The 26162-nt window shown below is 39.2% G+C and overlaps 2 protein-coding genes across 2 annotated transcripts in view; both read left to right on the plus strand.

Moving 5' to 3' along the window:
- LOC121729444 (ichor) overlaps window positions 1-5786 on the plus strand; it is a 53026-nt gene extending 47240 nt beyond the window's left edge. Inside the window, exon 3 of the mRNA XM_042117961.1 lies at window positions 4251-5786. Coding sequence (XP_041973895.1) covers window positions 4312-5619 — 1308 coding nt within the window. The 5' untranslated portion in view covers window positions 4251-4311 and the 3' untranslated portion in view covers window positions 5620-5786. The remainder of the gene's footprint in view (window positions 1-4250) is intronic.
- A 20085-nt stretch (window positions 5787-25871) lies between these two features.
- LOC121729472 (pro-corazonin-like) lies at window positions 25872-26162 on the plus strand. Its single transcript, XM_042117995.1, has one exon. The coding sequence runs from the start codon at window positions 25872-25874 to the stop codon at window positions 26160-26162; it is 291 nt and encodes a 96-aa protein (XP_041973929.1).

Below are 26162 nucleotides of genomic sequence, written 5' to 3' on the forward strand. Positions count from 1 at the left end.
TATTTTTACACACAGATGAAAACCAATTTTGGTTTCGTTTGACAGCTCGAGATTCCGCCAGGTATATTAACTTTATGGTCTGCTTATGAATCAACTTCTCTGATTGATTAATTGAGCTATCTAAATTTAATGCTTAAACTTTTATTGTTCTGAAAAAAGCAGTTAAAAGTCTGTAGATCCTTCAGCCAAATTTCACTAGACCCTGCATAAAATATTATTTTGTTATCTTATGTAGGTTTTCTTCAATATGACTACGATTCAAAATGTATAAAAATGTATTGTTTCATAAACACCGGATGGCACGTGCGTCTTTGTTTTAACTTTTTCCTTTACATGTTTAATAGAACTTAAGCTAATATATATTACAATTTCTTTTTTTGTAAAATGCAAAAAATAATAATATTAGAATGGCTCCTTCGGTAAGACAAAAACTAGTAGTTAATAAATAAAATGATCATCAATTAAAATAAAATAAAAACCGGCCAAGTGCGAGTTGGACTCGCCCATGAAGGGTTCCGTAGCAGCAATAATGTTTATTTTTATGAAATTAATAGGTTTTTGATTTTAAATTATATATAAATGAAGTTAAATTAAGGTTTACCATTTATGACGTACATATAAAAGAACTACTAGCTACATCTCGTTGAAACCAATTGTCGTTGGTAGTTTTTAATAGAGTAGATTTATCATGCCCCTACTTTAGAAGTTAGAGGGAGGTGGGTGGGGGGGCACACATTTTACTACTTTGGAAGAGTCTCTGAGTGTCTCTCGCATACTATTCAGGTTGTAAAAATGATATGAACATAAATATGATTTTTGAAGACCTATCCATTATAGATATACCCCACATGCATAGGTTAGATTTTTTTTGTTTCAGTGGTACCTATGGGGACTTCTAAAATTTTTAATATTTTTTCCACTTTTGTATCAAAATCTTAATGCGGTTCACAGACTACATCTACTTACCAAGTTTCAATAGTAGATATAGCTCTTATAGTTTCGGAGAAAAGTGGCTGTGACATACGACACGGATACGGATACGGACATACAGATAGACAGACAGACATGACGAATCTATAAGGGTTCCGATATTTGCCATTTGGGTACGGAATCCTAAAAAGGCACAATGACGACAAAGTTTCTGTCAACCTGCACCAAGTGCCAAGCCGATCAGCAACCCTGCCGATATTACATCGCTATCATTAGTTATTTAACTAATGATAGCGATGTAATATAATTTGCTCAAGCTTCAACTACACAACGACAATATAGTGTATCAATATCATTTTAATTGGTCTAATTTCTCGGTTGCGCGACAGTTTTTGCGCGGTTGCACAGCGAGCGTCGACCCGCGCTGCGCAAGCCAAGGCCGCGCACTTGGCAGCGAGACAAATCTGCGTTTTTGCGACTGTCGCAACGGTTGACCAACGCGGTGCGTGCAACTATTAATTGAAAAGTGCAATATTTTTTTTATCCGCATTGTTGCATTATTGAAATACAATAATATGCTGAATTCGTAGAAGCTGTTAGGATTTGTCAAAAGTCCTTTGCGAAAAGTTTTGCACAAAGCGAGGCTCTGCGCTCAACCGCTCCTAAGTTACTGATTTCTAGCAGCTCGCAAGCGGAATGTACCTTGATGGTCGCACCTAATTATATTGCAATTCATTAGTATAAAACAAAAACTTGGAACTCTTGGAAGATTTCAATTTTGTATCTTTTTCAATGATTCAGAACATCCAAACTCTTTTCCCGTCACGTTTTATGCAGATTCTACATTAATTTTATATTTTAATAAAGTACCAAAAAACTATTATTTGTAGAAATGCGTTAATGTGTTGTTACAATAGTAGCACATTCCGGAGCAGTTGGCTAACACGAGCTACGGCCGCCACTGGACCCGCTGCGCCTCGTCACTCGTATCAGACATAAATACTCGTAACACATAATATCATGATACAATAAACTATTAACAACTCATAAAAACTGAATACTAGTAATTTTAAATTCAAATAGTGTAAGGATACGACCTTGATGCAAAACACTTGATTGGAAATAGCAACGCTGTCGGAAAAGCACGTGAGACGCAAGTCTCTCATATGCTAAGTACTCAACTACTCACATACGGTTTTGCTCGATAGTTTTACTCCGAATCGAAGGAAATGACATACTTATTTGACATAATATTTAATTCCATCGAGCCGGCTCGAAGCGAGCCTTGGAACTGTCAGTTTTGCGGTCCACACGATGGTTATTGCTCGATTTGGAGTAAAACTATCGAGCATAACCGTATGTGAGTACTTAGCTTAGAATCACTGCCGCATAAAAGCAATGCTATGTTACACGACGTTATTATTATCGATCTGAAACGCCATAAAGGACCTTTTAGTACGTCATACGATTTTCATTATTTTAGACCCCCTCCCTAACCCATCCTGGTGTGTCTAATATTGTGTGTAAATCTCGGTCTGACTCCCTAAATCTAAAAAACTTAGCTCGAGTTTCGAACTAGCATTCAGTCCAGAAAATTATATCCACTACTCCTTATCATATTATCTCTACCACCCAGAGACTAACAATGCGAATATAATCTAGTTAAGTCACCACTAAGTAATTAAACCCTAGATTATACAGAATAGCATTAGAATTATCTGCTCAGCATTAACCTACTGTATTATTTACTGTTACCCGCTACATACCAACTGTTTTATTATAATTTTGACATGCTTTCTGTAGCGTGCAAGTTTTTGTTGGTTTTAGGTCAAAAGTATAATTGTAAAATTACTAGTTTGAATTTCAAACGTGACTCACTTAAAATTTTGGTATATTTTTAAAAAATTTAGAAGCAAATACAACAAAACTTGTCTATCAAAATATGGGTAATACGGCAATAACTGTATTTTATAGGCAGACATAATATTTCATAATATTCATAATATTTCCTGATAGGAAACTGGAAATAGTATTATCAGAAACAGTAGTTCATTGACTGACTACGGAGTGCGGATATACGTAATTTGTTCGTATTATGTCAACCTCAGCCACAGCCCACCACTAACTTGACTTGACAACAAACAAGTAGCATAGATCCACCTATAAATAAATTTCTGGATGGAATTTAAAAATGAACGTGTAGAGCCTTTCAGACTTGAAGCATTTAAAAACATTTGTAATTTCGTGCAGCACATTACATTAGTTAAATCTAACTCTAGTTTGCATGTACTACAGTCGATTTAGTCACAGCCTCGCAACAAAACGCACGACAATTATAGATGGAGCAATCGCTTGCAAAATTATTATAAGGAAACGGTTTTGCTGTATATTAGAATAAAAATGTCGGCAACATCGATGCCCACTGAAGCGGAGCGGCTGAAACTGCAGACGTGATTTCGCACTCAACCTACTAAATTAATCAATAATTGAGTTTTTAGCAACGTTTATGTCGACATTATCTTTTGTCGTGTGTACAATGCTGGAAATAATGAAACTCTATCTTTTTTCTTTTTCGATACGTATTTGTAACGGCTCGTTGGTTTTACAGAAAACATTTTGTCAGATTCAACGTATATGCTTTTAGGATACCACCTTTTGGGGTAGAGTGGCATAGTATATGATGTTGGCGATCAATAGCTTGCTTCAATTATTGTAGCATAACCGCTTACGAAACTCCAAAAGGTCCATTAAGCATTAGAATCTGATTATGCAACTTAAGACCTTAAAGGATATAATTACTGAATATGGTATAAAGTATGCAAAGAAACATCAAACAAGAAAAATTTACGTTTCTTACTTGTGCCAACAATGCCTCCTCAAATTACAAAATGACTCTGAAAACCCTTAAAGAGGACAAATGATTTCACTATGTTTTTCGCTGCGTTATACCATGTCTATTTACGTCTATACTTAACTCTAAAAATATTATTTTGATGTTCCGAATGATCCACATTTTTGAAGCTTAAGTGGAGTAGGTTTAAGTTGTAACTCTCAAATCGTTGGAACGGTTTCTTTAGCAATTCACCTACTTTAAAGGAAAGATTGTTTACATATTTTCTACTGTTGTCATTTGGTAAAACAGTAAATTCTGAAAGTTTAATAAAATAAAACAATTATTAATTCGCCTAGAAATAAAGTAGCATATATTTCTTTCGGTTGTGACCAGATTTCAAAAATATATAGTTTCATTACTCATTCATCTAAGAAATGTGTGTAAGAAACAGAAGAGTCGTTTTATATGTGTGCGTGTGTTGTTGCAGATCTCGCGGCACCGGCAGGGTGGCGGCGTCCAAGTATGGCGGAGTGGCGGTGAGGCGCGGCATGAAGTGCGCGGCGGGCGCGGGCGACGAGCTGCTGCTCAGCGCCTGCTGGCTCGATCCCAAGCTGGACCCGCCGCAGCCGCACGAGCTGCTCGACTCCCTGCTGCCCCCGCCCCTCGCCGAGCTCAAGCCGCTGCCCCCCTTCACCGGCTACACCGGCCACCTCTCCATCAACGGCATCTCCGGCCACCACTTCCACGCCATCGCGCAGCGCCTGCCCGAGGAGAACAACAACTTTCCCACGCCGAGCGGCTACGCCGACCACGACGTCGTCTCCTCCTCCACGTGCGCCGCCGACTCCGAGCCGCCCGACCTCGAGGACATCAAGCCCTTCCCGCTCGACGCGCCAGCGCCGAAGCCCTACGCGGAGTCCGGGGCGGGTGGCGCGGCCGACTCGTGTGCGGCCTCGTGCTCGCCGCCGACCAAGCTGTTCGACGACATCAGCTCCATCGAGGACATCGCGGCCATCATCGGGTCCGCGATCGCCGACACCACCGTGCCCGGCCAGCCCGACGACCCCGAGCGCAATGACTCGCGCGACTCCTGGATGGACATCGACGCGTGGATCGGCGGCGCGTGCGGCCAGCAGGACAAAATCGTGCCGCAGGACCTGGCCGAGTTCGGCGTGCCCGACTCGCCGCCGCCGCAGCCGCAGGGGCTCGACTTCGGCAAGGACTCCGGCCAGTTCACGCGGAGCTCCGACTTCCTGCCGCGGAACCTCGGCCAGGCGGGCTCCACGCTGCAGCATATCCTGTCGCAGACCTACATGCCGATGCTGCAGAGCCGGCTGCAGAACGGGCCACCCGTGAAGCGCGAGGCGCCGAGCTCGACGAGCTACGGGCTGGACGCGATCTCGACGTCGTCGCCGCCGGGCAACGCCGTGTCCACGACGGACGGCGCGCTGCTCGACGGCCGCTACTCGCACTACGCGCTCGGTCTCAAGTCGGAGGGCCCCTGCAGCCCGGAGCGGCTGCTGGGCTATGCGCCGGCGCACACCACCACGGGCACGCCCAATCGGAGCAAGCGCAGCCGGGCGAAGGGCAAGCAGCCGGGCGGCGGCGTGCACGGCGGGTCTATGTCGTTCGCGTCGGCGTCGGCGGAGCTGTCGGGGCTGCTGGGCAAGGAGAAGCCGGTGCACCGCTGCGGCATCTGCAACCGCGGCTTCCTCAACAAGTCCAACATCAAGGTGCACCTGCGCACGCACACGGGCGAGAAGCCGTTCCGCTGCGACGTGTGCGCGAAAGCGTTCCGCCAGAAGGCGCACCTCATCAAGCACCAGCAGATCCACAAGCGGATCGGCCGGGACTAGGTGCCGCCGTGTGTGCGCGACCCACTGACTGTCTTGTATATTACTAATGTAACTTAAGTTCATTAACGTATTACTCGGAAACTTTGTAGTAACACAGGAAAAGTGCAATGTTAACTAGTTTTAAGTATCCATATTGTTTCTTGTAGATAATATTTTTATATCGTTGCGGGGAGGTGTTTTTATGTTTCCTGTTTGTTGGCGCGTGCGGGATGCGCGGAGGGAGGGGAGTGAGGGGCGCGGGCGAGCTCTTGTATTTATTAAACAATTCTTAGAGGCACATTTTGCTCAAATTAACGATTAAAATTTTTCGCTTCTAGACGAAGGATAAACTTGAAATGAATGCAACATATTCTAAGCTTTTATAGTAGCTTACCTTTTCAACTTGTTTCCATGAAATCTTCCATTCCACTATGTTTACCTTATCGTAGTCAGTTGTATGTTAGGTAGCTTATTGTATATTGTATGTATTGACTATTGAGACAAAGCAAACGAGGCTAGTAAATATAATGTATGTTGTTTACGTTTCTGTGACGTCACAAACGTATCATCACAATAATATAGGTCAAATTAGACACGAAGAAAGTTCTTCTTATTATTTTTTGTGAATATTTTTCTTCTAGAGTTGTAGTTAGACGTTGCCTTATTTTTTATCATTTTAAAGAATATCCTTTCAAGTTTTCGAATGCTTTAAAATTAGGCAAATATAATATTTTCGCAGCAAATAATTATACTTAAACAATTTAATATTCATAAAGCATATACTTCCAGTAATGTGTAGATAAACATAATTTATTGTATATTTAATAATTTAAGTATTTATTGGTGTCGCAAAAATAAAGTTGTAACTATTTCACAAATCGCAAATCATTTTCAGTGTAAATAATAATGAACTGTAAAATACAGTTTACTACAGTACTTCAATTTTACATTGAAAAATTTATCCGCTTCTAAAAAATCCACGTCAAAATCTAAAATCCATTTAATCTTGAAAACGATACCGATCGTGTAACTCAAAATTAGGCGCATTATATATTAAAAAAATTAGAACATAGAGTAGCAACAGTGTAGAATGGACAGCGTATTATACCTAAACCCTTTTAATTGGTGGAAAAATGCGAGTAATCGGGTGCATGCGAGCGGAACCGGCGCGTCCGGGAAGCGATGAAAAACTTCGGTCTAATAGCGGCGATCCGTTCTTGCGCAATCTATTTAGGGCAGCTGAAAACCCTGAAATAGTATTATTAATTGCTACACTAAATCTTGTTGCATTTATACCGTAGTGGGACGCCGTGTTATGTGCAGGCCGGTTGCGACTGCGTCAGAAAATTCCTCCTGTCCAAATTACGGGACAAAACACAAAGCTTTACATAGATATATTTGTATGAAGTGTACGGCTGGGTTTGGACCATAAAGCTTACAATAGCTCGCAATAAAGCTTGCATAAGCTTGTAATAGACATCGATTGGCTTGTAAAGTACTTACTGTTTAGTACATTGCGAGTTAGAATTTTTCTGTAATTAAAGAATTTTAGTAGCATAGGTGCGTCGCAACCGGCCTAGGCGTTAACAGACTACGAGCTGTGGGTAAGAAGCGCGATTGTGAAACGCTCCAGACTCCATAAATATAAATAAATCATATAAATATTAATAAATATCCATAAATTCCATAAACAAAGTGTTTCACACTAGGCGTTCCCCACAGAGTAGGCTTTAAAGTACCTTTGTAGTCGTAAGGTAGGCTAAGTATTTATTTGTAACTGTAATATTGTAATTATCATGTAAATCCTTGAGTTAATCTTTGTTTCCGTAGCCCCGGCAGCGGGGACACGACTCGTATTGTTAATAATGATCAAATGTTATATTTTCGAGAGGTTTTCCACTATCGCATAAGTGTAAATTAATGTAAAATAAACTGAGATTTTTGTTAACACGGCTTTCATTTCAGACATCGATGACTGTCATATTCTAGGAGAAACTTTACAGCACGGCTAACCTAGATACTCCATTAAGTTTAACGTCTCATTAACTATCTAACATAGTACACTTGTCTATATTGTAGCTCGTAATATATAATTACGGAGGTCGCAAACGAAACGAAGACAAAAGTGTGAAAAGTAATTTGGGTCGAGAGATGAACAAAGCCGTGAAGTGGTAAGCTCACACAGGAAGAAAGTCGGATGTGAAACTGGCGTACAATGTGTGTACTGTATACGTGTATATGTGTGTACTGTATACGTGTGTATGCTGTGCATAGTGCACGGAGTTTTTGCGGCAGGTGCAGGGCGGAGAAAACGTATGACAGTACCGACAGCAGACAAATTATTATTTTAATGAAAATTCTGATCACATTGAATTTTCATTAATAAAATGCAGTTGTATTAAATTTAAAAGTAAAAAAAAAATATAAAGGCAATTTTGGTTAAATATACAAAAAATACTTAGGCAGTCATTATTATATCTTTGACATAACAAGAAACATATTTTTTTGTAAAACATAAAAAACAGAGTATTATATGTTACAAGTAATATTTAAGCATCATATTTTACCAATTATATTAGACAGACAGACAGTATATTTAATTTTTTAAATATATTTAGCAAATAATTAATTGCTGTGTTTTTAGCTGTTTATATTAAAATGAAGTTTGCAACAGCAACAGTGACGCCATCGGCTGTCGACGCCGAAGTGATTAATTCGTTGACCGACCGATTAATTAACAATCAGTTGATTTGATATTTCAAAAACATATAATTGTTGTAAAATTAACGTTCTTTTGCGCACTTATTATATTGTATTTTCAATAAATTTGCCATAATTTATAGAAAAGATAATTTTGTTGACCCATAACGAAATAATTTTTAAGCCAAATTAATTACTAACTCACAAGTATAATATTTTTACATCTTTTATTTGGGAGGGGTCTAAGTTACCAAAATTGCCCAATGTTTGTTTTTTCCATGAGGTATCATGGAAAATACAGCACAAACTTAGTATGTAATATTATAGTTTGTGCTATTGTATTTTCTAACTAATTATTTTAATGTACTTTTCGGAGAAACAAATTATATTATTTTCAACACCCATACAGTAAATAGGCTAACCATCATCAATATCTTATTGACCTTTAGCTTAAATAAACTTGTCATCATGTTTGTCTGCTGTCGGTAGTCGCGCGAGATTCTTTCTCCAACCCACTTACGTGGTTTACGCGGTGATTTCACCGCACATTGTATGCGACAGACTTCTTGCCGGCGATTAATATGGTTCCGATTTTTCATATGAGTATTATGACAAGTGGAAGTGAGGTTTTTATGAGAGATTAATCAGATGTTTTAGATATACTTTTGTGTTGTTTCTTGTTAGATTAGGTAAATTAAATAAATTTAAAAATATTGCATTAAACACATACATAATAGATTTAAATACTTTTTTGGAAGCCAATAAATAATTTGCATGCTACAGAAAATAACAAACTAAAATGTACCAAACCTGTAAAACCTATCGTTAGTTTAATTTTAGAAAATAAATGATTATTTTAAACTTAAAATAATGCTGGATTAGTAGGTTTTTTAATTTCTACAATTATACTAATTCTACAAAAATGGAGACAGTACTATCAATTTTTTACACTATTAAATAATACTTAATAAAGTATATTTTTAAGGTCTACAGATAACTAATTTAAAAAATAAACCATACTAAATGAAAATAATGCTCGAGCTACTGTAGTTCCGTGACCATAACTATCGGTGTCATCGACGCTGCGCCTTAAACCTTAAGGCCACGCCGCCCTTTGCGCTGGAGAAATGCGCGCCCTTCAGCTGAACTTCAACCCAATAGTGACATTTCAAATACACACACCATAACACACCGAATTCCAAGGGTATAGAGCCTACTTTCCCGTGGTAAGTAAAGTGTATCTTCTTTTTAGATTGGTTTTTAATTATAAACTCTATTAGAAGGAGGTAGAGTCGATTTTCGAACGGTAAGTAATGTGTATCTTCTCATGTCCGCCGCTGGGAATGAGAAAGTTTTAAACACAGGGTTGCTATGCTAAGTGTGACACACTTACTCAGAACGAGACAGCATGATCGTCTGTCTCAACTATTCCTATCATTATGATCAGGTTATCATGATAGCTGATAAAAAGCATAATTTGTATAAGTCTTCAAAAGACAAAAACACAAATATATTTTTGGTACAATTTCTACTTATAGGTAGATTAAGATCATTAACATACTTACTTAAAGACAATTTTCTATATAAATTAAAAGGCATTAAAATGTAATAATTTGATATACTACTTCTCTTTCTTTACACGTTTAATAATAAAAAATAAAGTTTCAGAATGCTACGATGTCAAAAATACCAGAGAATATTTTCCCATACAAAAGATTTCAACGCCATACAGCCGCAGTATAATATATTAATATTTAATTGTTTTTGCTTTAATTTTTTGTGGATTTGTGGATTGACAACGAAAAGAATGATGAAATATTTATTAATAATATTGACATCAATATTTTATTGTACATAATTATTTGAAATATAAGCCGTTATTATGATTTATTGCAACGAAAATTGACATTGATTAGGAGTGGTAGGAATTTTTACCCAATATTTTAAATTATAATAAATTCTCTTAAAATTAGAATTTTAAGAGAAAAGATAATTTTATCCATTTAAGTATAAACGTAAACAAAAATACAATTTTGTCTAAATTAATGTGTTGTATCTTGTAAGTGAATGAGTTTTTTTTATAAAAAAGAGTAAACTTATTCTATATAATATTATTCTAGAACATTTTTATAGCCGTGAATCTGAATTTTGAGTTTTGTTTATGTTTAGATTGTATCGCAATTCTCAACGAAATAGGTCATTAGTGGCCGCACTTAGAGAAATGGAATAATTAATTAAGCTTAATTTAATGATTTTTAGTTAAATAATCATATAAATGTAAAGTTAAATACTCATATAAATGTCTCTAAGTTCGGCCGCTAATGCCGAAAACTGACAATATCATGACACCAACATCTTATCACTTATCAGTTATCATTTCATCTCTTATCACTCTTATCAGATAACACCTCCCAAAAAAGGCGCATTACAACCTTGACCGTGGTAGTGCGAGCGAGACGTCAACGTGCGAGCGGGACGGGCGGTGGAAAGTGGGCCAGTAGCACGCGCGCCACATCCGTAAACATGCGCCGGCTATCAGATATTAAATACTAAGATATTACAATATATTACCATAGAGGAATGTATACTGACACTGATATTCGCTCCGTTGCACCCAAAGTCATTTTTTTTTATGAAATAAGGGGGCAAACGAGCAAACGGGTCACCTGATGAAAAGCAACTTCCGTCGCCCATGGACACTCGCAGCATCAGAAGAGCTGCAAGTGCGTTGCCGGCCTTTTAAGAGGGAACAGGGTAATAGGGGAGGGTAAAGATGGGAAGGGAAGGGAATAGGGGAGGGTAGGGAAGGGAATAGGGTAGGGGTTTGGGCCTCCGGTAAACTCACTCACTCGGCGAAACACAGCGCAAGCGCTGTTTCACGCCGGTTTTTTGGATTTGGATAAAATCTCATTGTCCTTTCCCGAGACTCAAAATATAGGGATAGCGAATAACAAAATCTGCAACCGCCTAAGTATAAAAATACAATAGACGCTTTCTTTCTTGAATTTTGCTGTATGGAGATACTTTGAGTCCCGGGAAAGGACATAGGAGCCTTTCGTCCCGGAAAAGGAGTTCCCGCGCGATAAATTGGCGCAACGGAGTTGCGTGCTACATCTAAGTACCTATCGATTAACAATTTTAACATAAACACTTGTGCCATCAGTCATGACGTCTTAGGGTCAACTCAGACCGCAACGCGACGCGTAGAAGCATTTCTAAATTTGTACTGAGTTGACAGATTTCAATTACGTGAGACGTCATGCAAATCTGTCAAATCCATACAAATTTTGAATTGCATCTACGCGTCGCGTTGCGGTCTGAATTGACCATTAGTGACTAGGGCCTAGTCAATAATTACTACATTATTTTAATTCGATATTTCTAGGAAAGTCATTGGAATACCTGTGGAGTCATCTTATTGAATTGATCGAAACTAGGTCGCAGATCGTCATCGATCGTCCCACTGACCTCCGATCGCCGAAATCTAAATACCACGAATACTACCGTTGTGCGTTCAGTTTCCTTGTTTGTCACTAAATTTAATACTGAAGTAGCCATTTAAGATTAAGGTGTGCTGCTGTATTCGATGTGCAGGTTCGGAGATTTTTTAGTGTAAGTATGCTTCAGCGACTAAAGATGAGGTTTAATTAGCGTTTTTCGTTATGAAATGTTTTCAGAGCTATATAGCTAAGTTGAGTACCTAATTCTAGAACTGGAGATTGTCAAAGTACGAAAAGAACTTTTTTTTTGTTTATTTATTTATATCAGGCTACGTAGGCCCATATAATATATACCTTAATGACTAACATACATATAAATTATATATACTTAATAACTACACTTTATCACGATGTTATCGGCGACGTGACGCGCGCTTCATTCCGGAGTCTCCCCCGGAACCTTCGGTAGACCACACCAGTCGGTCAGAATTCCTTCGCTTCAAGGGTCAACAGAAGATAGGTCGGTACTCTCACCACAAAGAAACTGAAGTTGACCTTGTGGTGAGACTGCAGACGTTCGACCCTCAAGTGGAGGGATGTCTTCTTACTGATGTAGTTCACGACGTATTAGTGGACGTATAGTATTTTAGTCTATTCCCGAATCTACAGGAACAGATAGATAGTTTGGAAGTATGGTATGATATGAATATTAATATCAATAGCTGATATCATATTTCTGACAAAAGAACGTATTTTTATAGAATCTACATACATGCTAATATTAACTAAGTATAAATATATTATGTCTGCCATATATTATGCTACCTCTTCACACCTAAACCGCTAAACCGATTACATCGAAGAACTTTTAATCTCGAGAAAGGACATAGAATAGTTCTATCTCGGAAACATAAGATTTCCTTCTGACAAATGCTACGGGCAACATCTAGTCCCATCATAAGCACTTGTGCAATACTAATGCCCTATTCTCAGAATAAGCTTACTTATACAAACTTATACAAGCCTATAGCCCCAAGTATTAAACAAATATTGGGACAATCACGCCAACCAGTACCAGAACCGGTGGTAACGGACATCAAATGCATTCTGTTTGCTGTGAGGGCTGTGGGAGTAATGGACGCCATGCTTAAGGCTATAGAGGTTACAGAGGCTATAGAGGTAATTAATAAGTGACACGTAAGTAATTGATCGAGAGGTTTACAAGCTATTGCATAGCTTTTATGCGGCGTTCGGCACGGTGTTTGTGTACGTGCGACTAGACGAATGCAAATTATTATTGCTTAAGTTGATAAAATGCTATGCAATAGGTTTACCGCGGCAGTCCTTGAATGCCACACGTATTTTTTTGCAAATGCAGTTAAATTTTTTTAAGACTCCTTATTAAGATCCCGAATTCGTCAAAATCCAAGAGGAAACTTCTATGTAGCTGCTGCTTTGTACCTGTTCTCTCAGGACGTGATCTTAAGTTCAATTTATAGAGATGCCCAGTGTTTGGCCCAACACCTTAATATCCATCTGTAAAACTATTCTGTACGTGTGTTCCAGTCTGGATTCCATCTTAAGAGCTGTATGATGCTGCTCTATCTGCTCTTTTAGACACCATCTCAAAATTCATCTATGAAGCTGCCCAATGAACGTTTGGGCCGCCACTTTAACATTTGCTCCCTGACAACTTATTAATTATTATTTTTTGCAACGCCATAATATAAGAAAAAATGTATGAATCTCTACACGTTTGTTTTAGCCGCCATCTAAGATTACTTATGAACCTGTTTTGTACCTTGGGATACCATCTTGCAATCCACCTATGAAGCCTATTACCTGTTAATTTACCGCCATCTTACAAGTAGGAATTTGGTGTATCGCTTTCTACAAGTTCGCTTTAGCCGCCACCTTGAGATTTATATATGAAACTACTTTGTCGTTTAGGAGGCCATCTTACAATCTACCTAATTTACCGCCATCTTGCAAATTGCTGTATCGCTGCGCCTGCGCCGGCCGCCGGGACGTAAAAGTAAAAGTGCGCGGGAGTAACTGTTCCCGCACGCCGCGCCGCACTCTCACTGACACACATACAGCCGATAGCTCAACTAGCATACTTACTGTTCTTTTAGATAAGTACTAGCTGTCCCGGCAAACATTTCTTTGCCATATTTACGTTTTAGTAACGCAGTCCACAGACGTCAATCCACCATTTTAGTTTTATTTTATTTTTTAATTTTTACCATCTGGCAAATTTGTATTTTTTTTTCTCTTTTCAAAGTTAAGACAACAACACCTACTCTGTAAATTAATTTGCTAGTTCTTGACTTCTTTGATATTTTTTTTCTGTAAATAATTTTGTGTTTAGTATAATATTTAAAGCGTTGTGAAGCCACTCATTGGCCTCTGCAGAAAATCAGTGCAGCGGGCTTGCTTGCTGCGTTTGCTGAACTGGGGCCAATTTTCGGTGACAGACAGCATTGTAGTAGTTAATTTTATAATATTATAGTCGAACTGTATATCTATATATATAAAAGAAAGTCGTGTTAGTTACACCACTTATAACTCAAGAACGGCAGAACAGATTTGGCTGAAAATTGGTAGGGAGGTAGCTTAGAGCCAGGAGACGGACATAGGATACTTTTTATCCCGTTCGACAGCGTTCCTGTGTGACTTGACATGAAACGTCAGTCACTATAAAACGTGGTATAACAAAAAAGAATCAGACTTGGAATAACAAAACGAAAATGACAGCTATGTAATTGACGTAAAATGACAGCTATGTAATGACGTATGGATGACAATTTGATATTTGTAAGAAATCAATATTAAAACTATTTCTATTAAATAAATAATTAACAAGTGGATTGAAGTGAAGTGAAGTTTAATTAATAATGCCGCGACCAAGACGATCGAATCTTTCCCGACAAAGCCGTAATGCAAGAAGAATACAAAATACTGCAAATGAAAGGACTGAAGAAGAACAAGAAATTGCACGTGAACAGCGCCGCAATAGTATGGCTCGACTTCGTGCTTCTCAATCACGAGAGCAAAGTGAAGCAGCCCGTGAAACAGCTCGGTTGGCAATGCAGAATCGTCGAGCGAACAACAGAAGTCAACAAATAGATAATTTGGGAATTGGGAAGGGAATAGTTGAGGGTAGGGAAGGGAATAGGGTAGGGGTAAGGGGATTGGGCCTCCGGTAAACTCACTCACTCGGCGAAACACAGCGCAAGCGCTGTTTCACGCCGGTTTTCTGTGAGTTTACTATGATGATAACTATGATTTTCACCTAAACCATTTAATCTATTTTGATGAAATTTGGCATGGAGCTATACTCATTTTAATCATGGTTAAATCGTCAAGACAGGACAACGTCTGTCGGGTCAGCTAGTTTATACTATAATGTATTGTGTGATGCTAAAAATAAATCCATTCTTATTCTTATTCCATATAAAGTATTTCGCCCGTATTATTTTATTGAAGTGACTAAATAAGTATGTCACCATGGCAACGTCCATCGCTATCCCGTCGCACAAACTATGGTTGCCGTCAGTCTCGAGTTGTAATAATTTACTATTATTTATTCAACAAATGCACTTATCAATATAAAAAGTACCCAGTAGCCGATTCTCAGACCTACTGAATATGCACATAAAATTTGGTAAAAATCAGTAAAGCCGTTTCGGAGGAGTACGGTGACTAACATTGTGACACGAGAATTTTATATAAGTAATATAAGAAGATTTATTTAGGTAACATCTATACAAAGCGGAACAATACTAAGTAATAATACTTTAGTGTGTCCCTTATGTAGAGATTACTGTGAAATCGCTATGCGACAGTAGCAGAGCTGAAAGATATATCACTTAGTTTTGTTACATCATGTATAAAATACTAGTAAATTACTCTTGTATAATTATTTCACTCCCACAAAAAATTTATTAGCGAATTTTATAAGACGTGGCTCTATTTAAATCTACTAGCTATGACGCCCGCAACTTTTTTTAAATGAAATAAGGGGGCAAATGAGCAAACGGGTCTCCTGATGGAAAGCAACTTCCGTCGCCATAATGACAACAAACTATCGCAACACCAGATTAGCTGCAGGTGCGTTGCCGGCCTTTTAAGAGGGAATAGGGTAATAGGGGAGGATAGGGAAGGGAATAGGGGAGAGTAGGGAAGGAAATAGGACAGGGTAGGGAAGGGAAAAGGGGAGGGGATTGGGCCTCCGGTAAACTCACTCACTCGGCGAAACACAGCGCAAGCGCTGTTTCACGCTGGTTTTCTGTGAGCCCGTGGTATTTATCCGGTCGAGCCGGCCTATTCGTGCCGAAGCATGGCTCTCCCATGTCACAAACACAAAGCAAGTTTGACAATTGCGCCAAAATTCGTTCGCACGGGAACCGTACATTTTCCCGGGACAAAATGTATCCTATGTTCCTTCTCGGGATTTTAAGTATCTCGACAATAAAACGCCAACACCTTCGATTATAAAATCGGGATGCTGCGGTGTTGGTGGTACAGATAAATTTATTTTGAATAAAGTATAGGTAACATTTACTGCAGATCATTAAATTGTATCCTAACGGTAAGTTTATCGAAAAAACTTAAAATAAAACATGAAAGAATCCCGCTCGCTGTAAAGTAACAACACGGAGTTTACCAACTCAGGGAACAAAGGACAAGTGCCGTTACATATTTTATTGCGTTGACTTTGAATTTTTACGATACTCATAATGGTAATCCACGAGGATGTTACTGTAATATCTTTTACTTACTAAGGTTGGGTTGCACCAACTAACTTTAACTATAATTGTAACTTTAACTACAGAGCAAAATGTCAAATCTTTGGTTAAAGTTAAATATGGCGTCCAAGGACGCCATTATTAACCACCGCTCATACGCATATCTGAAAATTTACTATGTTTTACAGTGTTATATTTTTCCTGTTGATTTTTACGGATACTTAAATTTTTTATTCCCTCAACCTGTAGCTTCAGTAAAATTAACTATAACCATAACTTTAACTTTAACCACGCCTCTGGTTCAACCCAACCTAAGTAAAAATATTTCGGTGCGGTAATTTTGATAGGTTACACAAAATATAGAGGGTGTAAGAAACATTTACGGTGTTAAAAATAACTATTGCATGGGCAAACTTATGACTCACAAAAAAATCATCACACTATTATCACAAAAAAAAATTGCTCTTTCAGCGATGCTATTTTCACAGTGAACTATATTATAAGGAACACAAACACACCCTTAAGTATTATGATTATGATTTGTTACATCCTGTAGTTTATATATTGTCTAGTTAGTAGACTCTAGACTTATCTTACCTATAAATGAAGCTATGTTGTGACTTGTAATGGCATACTTCATACAGTATAAGTACATCATCCTGCACAGAATATGCAGAGCAGACCAAACATTTTGTTTTGCTCTGCATCTGTTCAGAATTTTTGTGAGAATTGCCTAATGAAAACTGAAATAAAAACTGATTGTAATTTTTGTGTTCAATTGGAATCCCAATAAATATTTCCCTATGATAGGCGAATAAACAGAGGGTTCACCTCATGCTTGTTGCTTCTATACATATTATAAAACAAAGTCGCTTTTTTTCTCCTCATGTCCCTTTGTTCCCTTTAATCTTTAAAACTACGCAACGGATTTTGATGATTCTTTCAGTGTTAGATAGACCATTTATCGAGAAAGGCTATATTTTATCACGCTAAGACTAATAGGAGCGAAGAAATAGAGGAAAATGTGAGAAAACGGGGAAAATTATTTGAAAGGACTAACTTGAACGCGCTTATCTCAGGAACTACTAGTCCGTTTTAAAAAAATATTTCAGTATTAGATAGCCCATTTATTGAGTAAGGCTATAGACTATATTTTATCACGCTAAGACTAATAGGAGAATGTGGAAAAAACGGGAGAAATTATTTGAAAGGGCTTATCTTGCGAACTACTGGAGCAATTTTTATGTTATTTGACACAGATAAGAAGTAGACCACGTTAAGGATCATAGGCTATCGATTATAATCATTTTTTCAGTGGCTATATATTGTATACCCGTGTGACGCCGGGGCGGGTCGCTAGTTAATTATAAATTTTAGAAACGACAGGTGTTTGCATCTGCCTGCCACCACTTTATAGTCAACTTTAGCAGTATTTAAGTAATACGAGTAATTATAGACAATGTCGCAGACCTTTTCCGGGGCCGATCAATTTCTCCAATTATTTGATATGACGGCCATCAAAACTTCATCAATTTAATACCGCTTAATTCCCGCAAACATTCCCTAGCCTTTACTTTTATTATACATAAGTGAAAAAATATTAAAATGTGCCTCCGTACCGAGTACCGGTAGTTGTTACGGCTGCCAATAAAATGGCCACTCCTTAATATAGTAATAAATAATATCGTAGATTCTAGATCAGATTACACGTAACCTTTGTTGATCAATGGCCAGCTGCGTGTGGAGGGGCTATAATTAATTGACACATTGTCATTGTAACATTTTCAGACGACAACATTGAAGAGTGCAATGACAAGATTATATGTATAATCTGCTGTATACTGTCTAGACTTGTGTCTACGGCGACAAAGATACGTGAAGTGTGGCTTTTGGGAGTTAAAGTATTTTATCTTTCTGTTGTTTGGTAAAAGATAAAACCATAGAAAATAAAGAAACACAAGCGTTTAGATGATTAGCAAGTTGATTTTCTATTTACATGATAAATATTTAACGCCTCCGTGGTCTAGTGGTATAAAGCGCGGCTCTTGACTCGGAGGTCGTGGGTTCGATTCCCGGTTGGAAACATGTTATTTCCAAGTTTGGTTAGGACAATGCAGGCTGATCACCTGATTGTCTGACAAGTAAGATGATCCATGCGTCGGATGGGCATGTAAAAAGTCGGTCCTGCGCCTGATCTCTCGCCAGTCGTGTCGGTCGTCCATCCCACTGGGTTATGAGAGTAAAGGAATAGAGAGTGCTCTTGTGTACTGCGCACACACTTGGTCACTATAAAAATTACTCCTGCGTAGCTGGCCTGGTTTTAATGAAACCGGCCACCGTCACCGAAACCGGTGTGGGAGCTATTATTATTATTTAAGGCTATACAAGTTAATTACATTGGATCATCGGTTCAAAAGAATTAACGGCCTACCTTTAGTCATGACTCATGATTCCTGTAAACTGAAATATGTAATAACTAATAACCCAAAAGTTCTACCATAGTTTCATTCAAAAAGGAGATAATTTTATAGTTTTAATAAAACACAAAAATAAAAGTTGTCGTATAAGGATCGTAAAATGTGCTTTTTTATATTTAATCAACCTTTTAGGAAAACTACTTATTGAATTTTTATATACGTATGAACTCAGACCAAATAAAAAGTTTTTTTTTGGTCTGAGCATATGGATGCAATCGCAAGTCTTCGTTATATTATTTTAGTGTAAATATTATAGATACAATCAGTCCAACTTGCACTAGCTTATCAATTATCATGCGCCATTTTTCATGAATAACGAATAAATAAAATTTGAACCAAAGATTAACTCTTACGTAAGTCACCACTAAAATAATTTTAACGAACTTTCCGAAATTCCAATATGAAAAGTGATACGCATATTCAAAAATATGCTCATAAAACATGATATATTACCCGCCTTCATTTCAGCATATAACTAGCCGTTATTATTTATTAGCGATAAATAATATAACACGAAATCGAACCCACGGCCTACCTGACGATATATGAGCCGAAAACTTACAGTTATTGAGATAGGCTGCTAATTAAAAATACATACTGCCAGTCATGGCCCATGGGCTACTATTTACTATGTAGGTTGGAGACAATATGATTCGCAGTTAATAAGTAATTTATGATCCAATGTTGAACATCTTCATATTTTCTTGAACCTCGACATAGGGTTTGTTAGTGTTATGTAATCTGTAACATTATAGCTATTAAATAGATGAACAGATGAAATTAACTAATCAAGGCTGATGTGATCGATAGTCATCAACAACAGAGGAGTAATAATAATAACTCCCACACCGGTTACGGTGACGGTGACCGGTTTTATTGAAATCAGGCCAGTTACGCAGGAGTAATTTTATCGTGCCCAAGTGTGTGCGCAGAACACAAGAGCACTCTCCATTCCTTTACTCTCATAAACCAGTGGGACGGAAGATCGACACGACTGACAAAAGATCTGGCGCAGGACCGACTTTTTACATGCCCATCTGACGCATCGATCATCTTACTTATCAGACAATCAGGTGATCAGCCTGCATTGTCCTAAGACTCCTAACCAAGCTTGGAATAGCAATATATTGTTTCCAACGCGGGAATCAAACCCACGACCTCCGAGTCAAGAGCCGTGCTCTAAACCACTGCTGGACCACGAAACAGAGGACTGAGCAATGAATAAATCCCTGTAGCCAACAAAGTAATTGTAAGCTAAGAATACAAAATGTATTTAAGATTACGTAACTGAATCATGTTCACAGCTCATCCCTCCTCTACAATCAAACTCTGGAATGAACTGTCGCCAGTAGTATTTCCAGACTATTATGACCTGCAAAATTTCAAGAAGAGATCTAATTCTTTCTTTGAAGGCCGGCAATGCAACTACAACTCTTCTGATGATGCGAGTACCCATGGGCGATGGTAGCAGATTTTCACCGTGACCCTTTTGCTCGTTTGCCCTCTTAAAAAAACCCCCATAAAACTCAAATCATAGGTTTTCCTAAAAAATATTTGCCGCATATCGCTAACATAACAGCAGATTGGTATTTGATAGAGCTGTTACAAAGTACCAATCTACTGTTACGGAGCTACTGACTAATGTCTTAAGAGGATACACCAGGGGCTAGAGAAATGAAAAAAAGTACATGTTATATCTATAGCTGTCTCCCTTACCTCAAGCCTGAACAGCAGAACGCGATAGAGACAACTGCGGAAAATCAACGATTCGTTGTCCCCTGATTCCTTCTCCAAAACTTAACCGATTTAAGTAGTTTTTTCAATAAAAGATTAAAGAAAAGCTTGAGCTGTGTTCCATGTTTTATTTTTTTTGTATAATCTAGCCAAATCAGTTTTCTGGATGTTTGATCACAACGGAAAATCTGGCCATTTTTTTGGGTTTTTGAACATTTATATCTTATTTAATAATTAAATTATGAAAAAAAAGAAAACATAGGGACATTGTATTAGTGGCCGTAGATATTCAGGAAAAAAAATATAACTCTACTAGCATTATCCAGGGAGGAAACAGGCTGGGGACAACGTTTGTATGGAAAAAGGGCGGTGTGGACTCCTCTTAATATCTCAAAACATTTGAAAATTACACTAATTATGACACATGAATTGAGCTATTGATGCACACTGTGTGAGCTACCATAGTAGCTACTCTATTTATGTGTGTAGTTTTCCTGTATGTGTGTTCTTTGTGTGTGCCTGTGCCATTCTGTGCACGGTTTGTGTGTGTGTGTGCGTGGTGCGCGGCCGCGACGTCGTCAGTAGGTCAAGAAACAAGGTCGCGCCATTTCTCCGCCGCGTGCACAGGGGGGAGGGAGGGGGGAGACTAGACGATTGAACTTGAATGTACCAAGGGCTTGATAGCATCGGCATTTAAGGCGGTATTTAGGCACACGGTTTTAGTACTAATAGTAGTAATGGTCGTTTGTAGGGATATAGGACCTACAAAGCTGTTATGTGGCATGAATGCACAAATTAATGATGTCATGTACCACAAAATGGTACATGACATCTTAAAAATATATATGTTTCACGCTGGTTTTCTGTGAGCCCGTGGTATTTCTCCGGTCGAGCCGGCCCATTCGTGCTGAAGCATGGCTCTCCCACGTTATAAATATTTAGCTTAAAGAAGAAGTAACCTAAAATCGTCAAAACATATGTCTTTGTAGTACTATACGATCACATTTTTGAAGGTTTTCGACCCTCCACTGCCCTGGCGAAACCTGATTTTTTTTTCCATCAGTAGCCTTAGCCAGTGTAAGGCTGTGTTTTCACCAGAGATGTGTTGCGACTTGCGAGGAATGTGTTTTTAAGATCCAATAGCATCGCCGCGCTGAGCGACGTCGTGACAAGCTCACGTCAATGAAGCGATTCTATTGGTTCCCAAAAACACATTCCTCGCAACACATCTCTAGTGGAAACGCAGCCTAATGGGCAGGGATTTGGAGTCAGTCAGTCAGAGTCAAGACAAGACCTTCAAGTCAAGTCGATAGGAATTGAGTTAAGTATAGAAATTCGAAACCCACTATTGTACTATACAATAAAACCGCGTTGCTATGGCTCTCGCCATTAATATCACAAGCCATCGAATTTTTTTTCTCTAATGAGCATAATATTAATTGACACATGCTCCAACACACTCTATGACAATTAATTTTGACCCTGTCTGCATATTACAATAGACAATTTCCAGGTCAAACGCTAATGCCGCCCACGGCTGGGCTACCGGAGTGGGCTAGCATATTGTCTCATGTCACACTGTTGACCATGGGGATAATTGTTGTACGCCTACTGTATCCTTTTAGCAATGAGTTGGTGCAAGTAAGTATTGTTTAATATTTTTTATTGTTGCTGCCAGTGTAGCTGCCAGTCTTAAACATAATATTAAGATACTAAGTTATTAGAATCAGCATTACTTTTCGGGGATCAAATGAAGGTAGGTATAGGGTTTAATATAATTTAAGTATATTTAAAGGTGGCTTGGAAAGGGTGCACTTACACTGTACTCTAAATGTAAAGTTTGGTTAGGACAATGCAGGCTGATCACTTGATTGACAATTAAGATAATCCATGCATCGGATGGGCATGTAAAAAGTCGGTCCTGCGCCTGATCTCTCGCCGGTCGTGTCGGTCTTCCGTCCCACTGGGTTATGAGAGTAGAGGAATAGAGTGCTCTTGTGTACTGCGCACACACTTGGGCACTAAAAATTACTCCTGCGTAGCTGGCCTGGTTTCAATGAAACCGGCCACCGTCACCGAAACCGGTGTGGGAGCTATTATTATAATATTATTATAATATGTAGGTACCTACCTACAGTCACTCATTTCCGAAGTGCTGCCAAAAAATTCTGTAATCAACTTTTTTTTTATTAAATAAGGGGGCAAACGAGCAAACGGGTCACCTGATGGTAAGCAACTACCGTCGCCCATGGACACTCGCAACATCAGAAGAGCTGCAGGTGCGTTGCCGGCCTTTTAAGAGGGAATACGCTCTTTTCTTGAAGGTTTGCAGGTCGTATCGGTCCGGAAATACTTCTGGTGACAGTTCATTCCAGAGTTTTACAGTGCGCGGCAGAAAGTTACGCGAAAAACGCACTGTGGAAGACTGCCACTCATCAAGGTGATGAGGATGGTATGTTTTTCGCGTGGAACGATAGCGATAAGTTGCAGGTGGTATGATTCCGAACAATTCCTCAGAGCACTCCCCGTGATACAACCGATAGAGGATGCAGAGTGAAGCTACATCTCGGCGTAATTCCAGGGGGTCCAAGCTGTTTGAAACACTATGGCAGTCAACAATTCGAGCAGCCCTTCGTTGGATACGATCCAGAGGGAGCAGTTGGTATTTTGGCGCCCCTGCCCAGAGATGAGAACAATATTCCATATGAGGCCGAACCTGCGCCTTGTAGAGTTGTAGGCGTTGGTCCGAACTGAAGTACTGTCTCGCTCTGTTAAGAACGCCAAGCTTCTTCGAGGCTAATTTGGCCTTACCCTCAAGATGATATCGGAACTGGACTTCGCTCGATATGTTGACGCCAAGTATCTCAATGCTAGGGGAGATGGTTAAAAATGTGCCCTCGAAACGAGGATAAACGACCATTGGTGACTTTTTAGTGGTGAACGCGCAGACTTGTATGTTGGCGGGGTTGAATTGGACTAAGTTACGTCTACCCCATTCAGAGACCTTCTCCAATGATTTCTCCACCTTAGACACAAGTTCGTTTCGACTCTCAGTGACATTTTGCCGAGAAATATTAGGGGAGCCGGTATATACAGCATCACCTGTACTATCATCCGCATAGCAATGAATGCCGTTGGTTTGTAACATGTCATTGATATGCAGTATGAATAGAGTAGGCGATAGCACACAGCCCTGATGGACACCAGCATTAACAGACTGAGTTTCCGAGCATTCGCCGTCAACTACGACCTTTATGCTTCTGTCTTACTTATTCTGCTATGAAAGCAGTTTGTGGGTAAGACAGGCCACAGGGATAACTACAGTGGGTCTGCGTTTCCCATTGGTTCAGCTAACTAGAATAGCTAGTGCTACATTGGGTTCAATGGAACCCAATGTAGCCACCCAATGTGAACCCAGTCTATGGATAATGATCCATAATATAAGAAGCCGATGCACATCAAACAAACCAATAAGTTTTTTTTGCGTTCATTTTCTTAAATAGGGACCTCTTATACTACCTGTTTATCAAAGTAATATATAGTTTATCAAAGTGATAGATAGGGATACAAAAATATACTTAGGTACACATTAAGTCTACGTCTAGCTTAGACAGAGCACTAAACATGCGGCTAAACTGTCTACTCTACCAAAGTAGAACTTTTTTTTTTTTATATGAAATAAGGGGGCAAACGAGCAAACGGGTCACCTGATGGAAAGCAACTTCCGTCGCCCATGGACACTCGCAGCATCAGAAGAGCTGCAGGTGCGTTGCCGGCCTTCTAAGGGGTAATAGGGGAGGGTAGGGAAGGGAATAGGGGAGGGTACGGAAGGAAATAGGGGAGGGTAGGGAAAGGAAAAGGGTAGGGGATTGGGCCTCCGGTAAACTCACTTACTCGGCGAAACACAGCGGAAGCGCTGTTTCACGCCGGTTTTCTGTGAGGACGTGGTATCTCTCCGGTCGAGCCGGCCCATTCGTGCCGAAGCATGGCTCTCCCACGTCAGAATCTCTACTCTAATCAATGCAAGAAAACAAAACATAAAACTTATAGACACAGTAAAGCAGCATAGTAGATCTAGCAATGGTCATGCATTCGTCAATTATCTTCTTACTAACTCTCTTCTAGTACCCATATCTTACAACGCTTAAACGCGACAAATCTGCGCCTACGCATCATCGAATTGGGCCCCCCTTTTCACCTGCCCCCACCTCTACCTTCCTTGCGCGACACACATTCCCAACTCAACGTCACAACCTAGATGCTTAAAGGCTTTAAACTTAATATGTAGTCGAACTATCGAGGTAATATAAACTTTAGTGAATTGTAATAAAGCGGAGATTATTTTGAAGGGCAGAGTAAGCTCACCGTGAAAAAATTTAAATGGCTTTTAAGGTTTGTCAGATCTTAGGTCTAAGGCAGAAGGGACATTATGGTGATTGGTGACGCTGGTATCAGTAAAGCACGGTAGCACTGTATCTACACGAACCTACCCTGGTGAACAAAGCTTTTATAACACTACAGCTAGACTAAGCATGGCCGGTAGGTACTACTCTTTGTATTAGCTTCATGGTACTACTCCATATATTGTGATACTACGGTAGGTAATGCGAAAGTCACAATAATATTATTTCCTTTATTATTCACAAAATTTTGTGTGTTTTTTATTCTACTGTCAGTACTTAAATAAATATCTTTTCAGGATGGTCATGCTAAACGTGCAGATTTTTTAAAGATTTTCATTTTTAAGACAGAAAGCTTGTTGTCCTGAAACAAAATGAAATCGAATTTGAAGGTGGCCGAAATTTTGAGTCCTGAGGACATATTAGGATGCTATTTATCTCCAAATAATGTACGGTTCCCGCGCTATAAACGCAGTTATTTCGACGCAAGAGAGTTGCGGGGGTCGTCTAGTACTCTATAATCTTCGATCACATTGTATTTCAGTCTGTAATTATTATTTAATCACTAAACATCTACTTATCTATTCCTTTATATTTAGAAATAGACTATAATTGTGGCAATAATTAGCACACTTCAATAGAGCAATTTCATGCACACAAAAGGATAGAGGAGTATAAAAGGGTGCGACTGGAAGCTTCAGCCACAGTCTCATTCGAGCCCGGAAGACAGGACACAGTCAGAGAAGAGAAAAGAAAAAGAAAGGAAAAACAATGTCCGCCATGCTACAGAACTTGTCTCTGCTCCTCATCATGATCACCCTGTCGTCAGTCACAGCGCAGACCTTCCAATATTCTCGCGGCTGGAAGAACGGCAAGCGAGACAGGACTAACACTCATCATGACCTCAACAAGCCAGAAAAGATCAGCCTCTGTCAGATCCAGAAGCTGCAGTATCTTCTAGACGGGAAGGTAACTGAGAGTCTGTTGATGCCCTGCGATTTGGAAGAGCCGAGCCGACAGAAACTCAAGATCTCTCAAGATTTCTACGACAACTACCAGTAA

Source organism: Aricia agestis, chromosome 8 (genome assembly GCF_905147365.1).
Source record: "Aricia agestis chromosome 8, ilAriAges1.1, whole genome shotgun sequence".
Lineage (NCBI taxonomy): Eukaryota > Metazoa > Arthropoda > Insecta > Lepidoptera > Lycaenidae > Aricia > Aricia agestis.

Excerpts from the sequence above, each read along its gene's own strand:
- LOC121729472 (XM_042117995.1), top strand. The coding sequence starts at position 25,872 with ATGTCCGCCATGCTACAGAACTTGTCTCTGCTCCTCATCATGATCACC.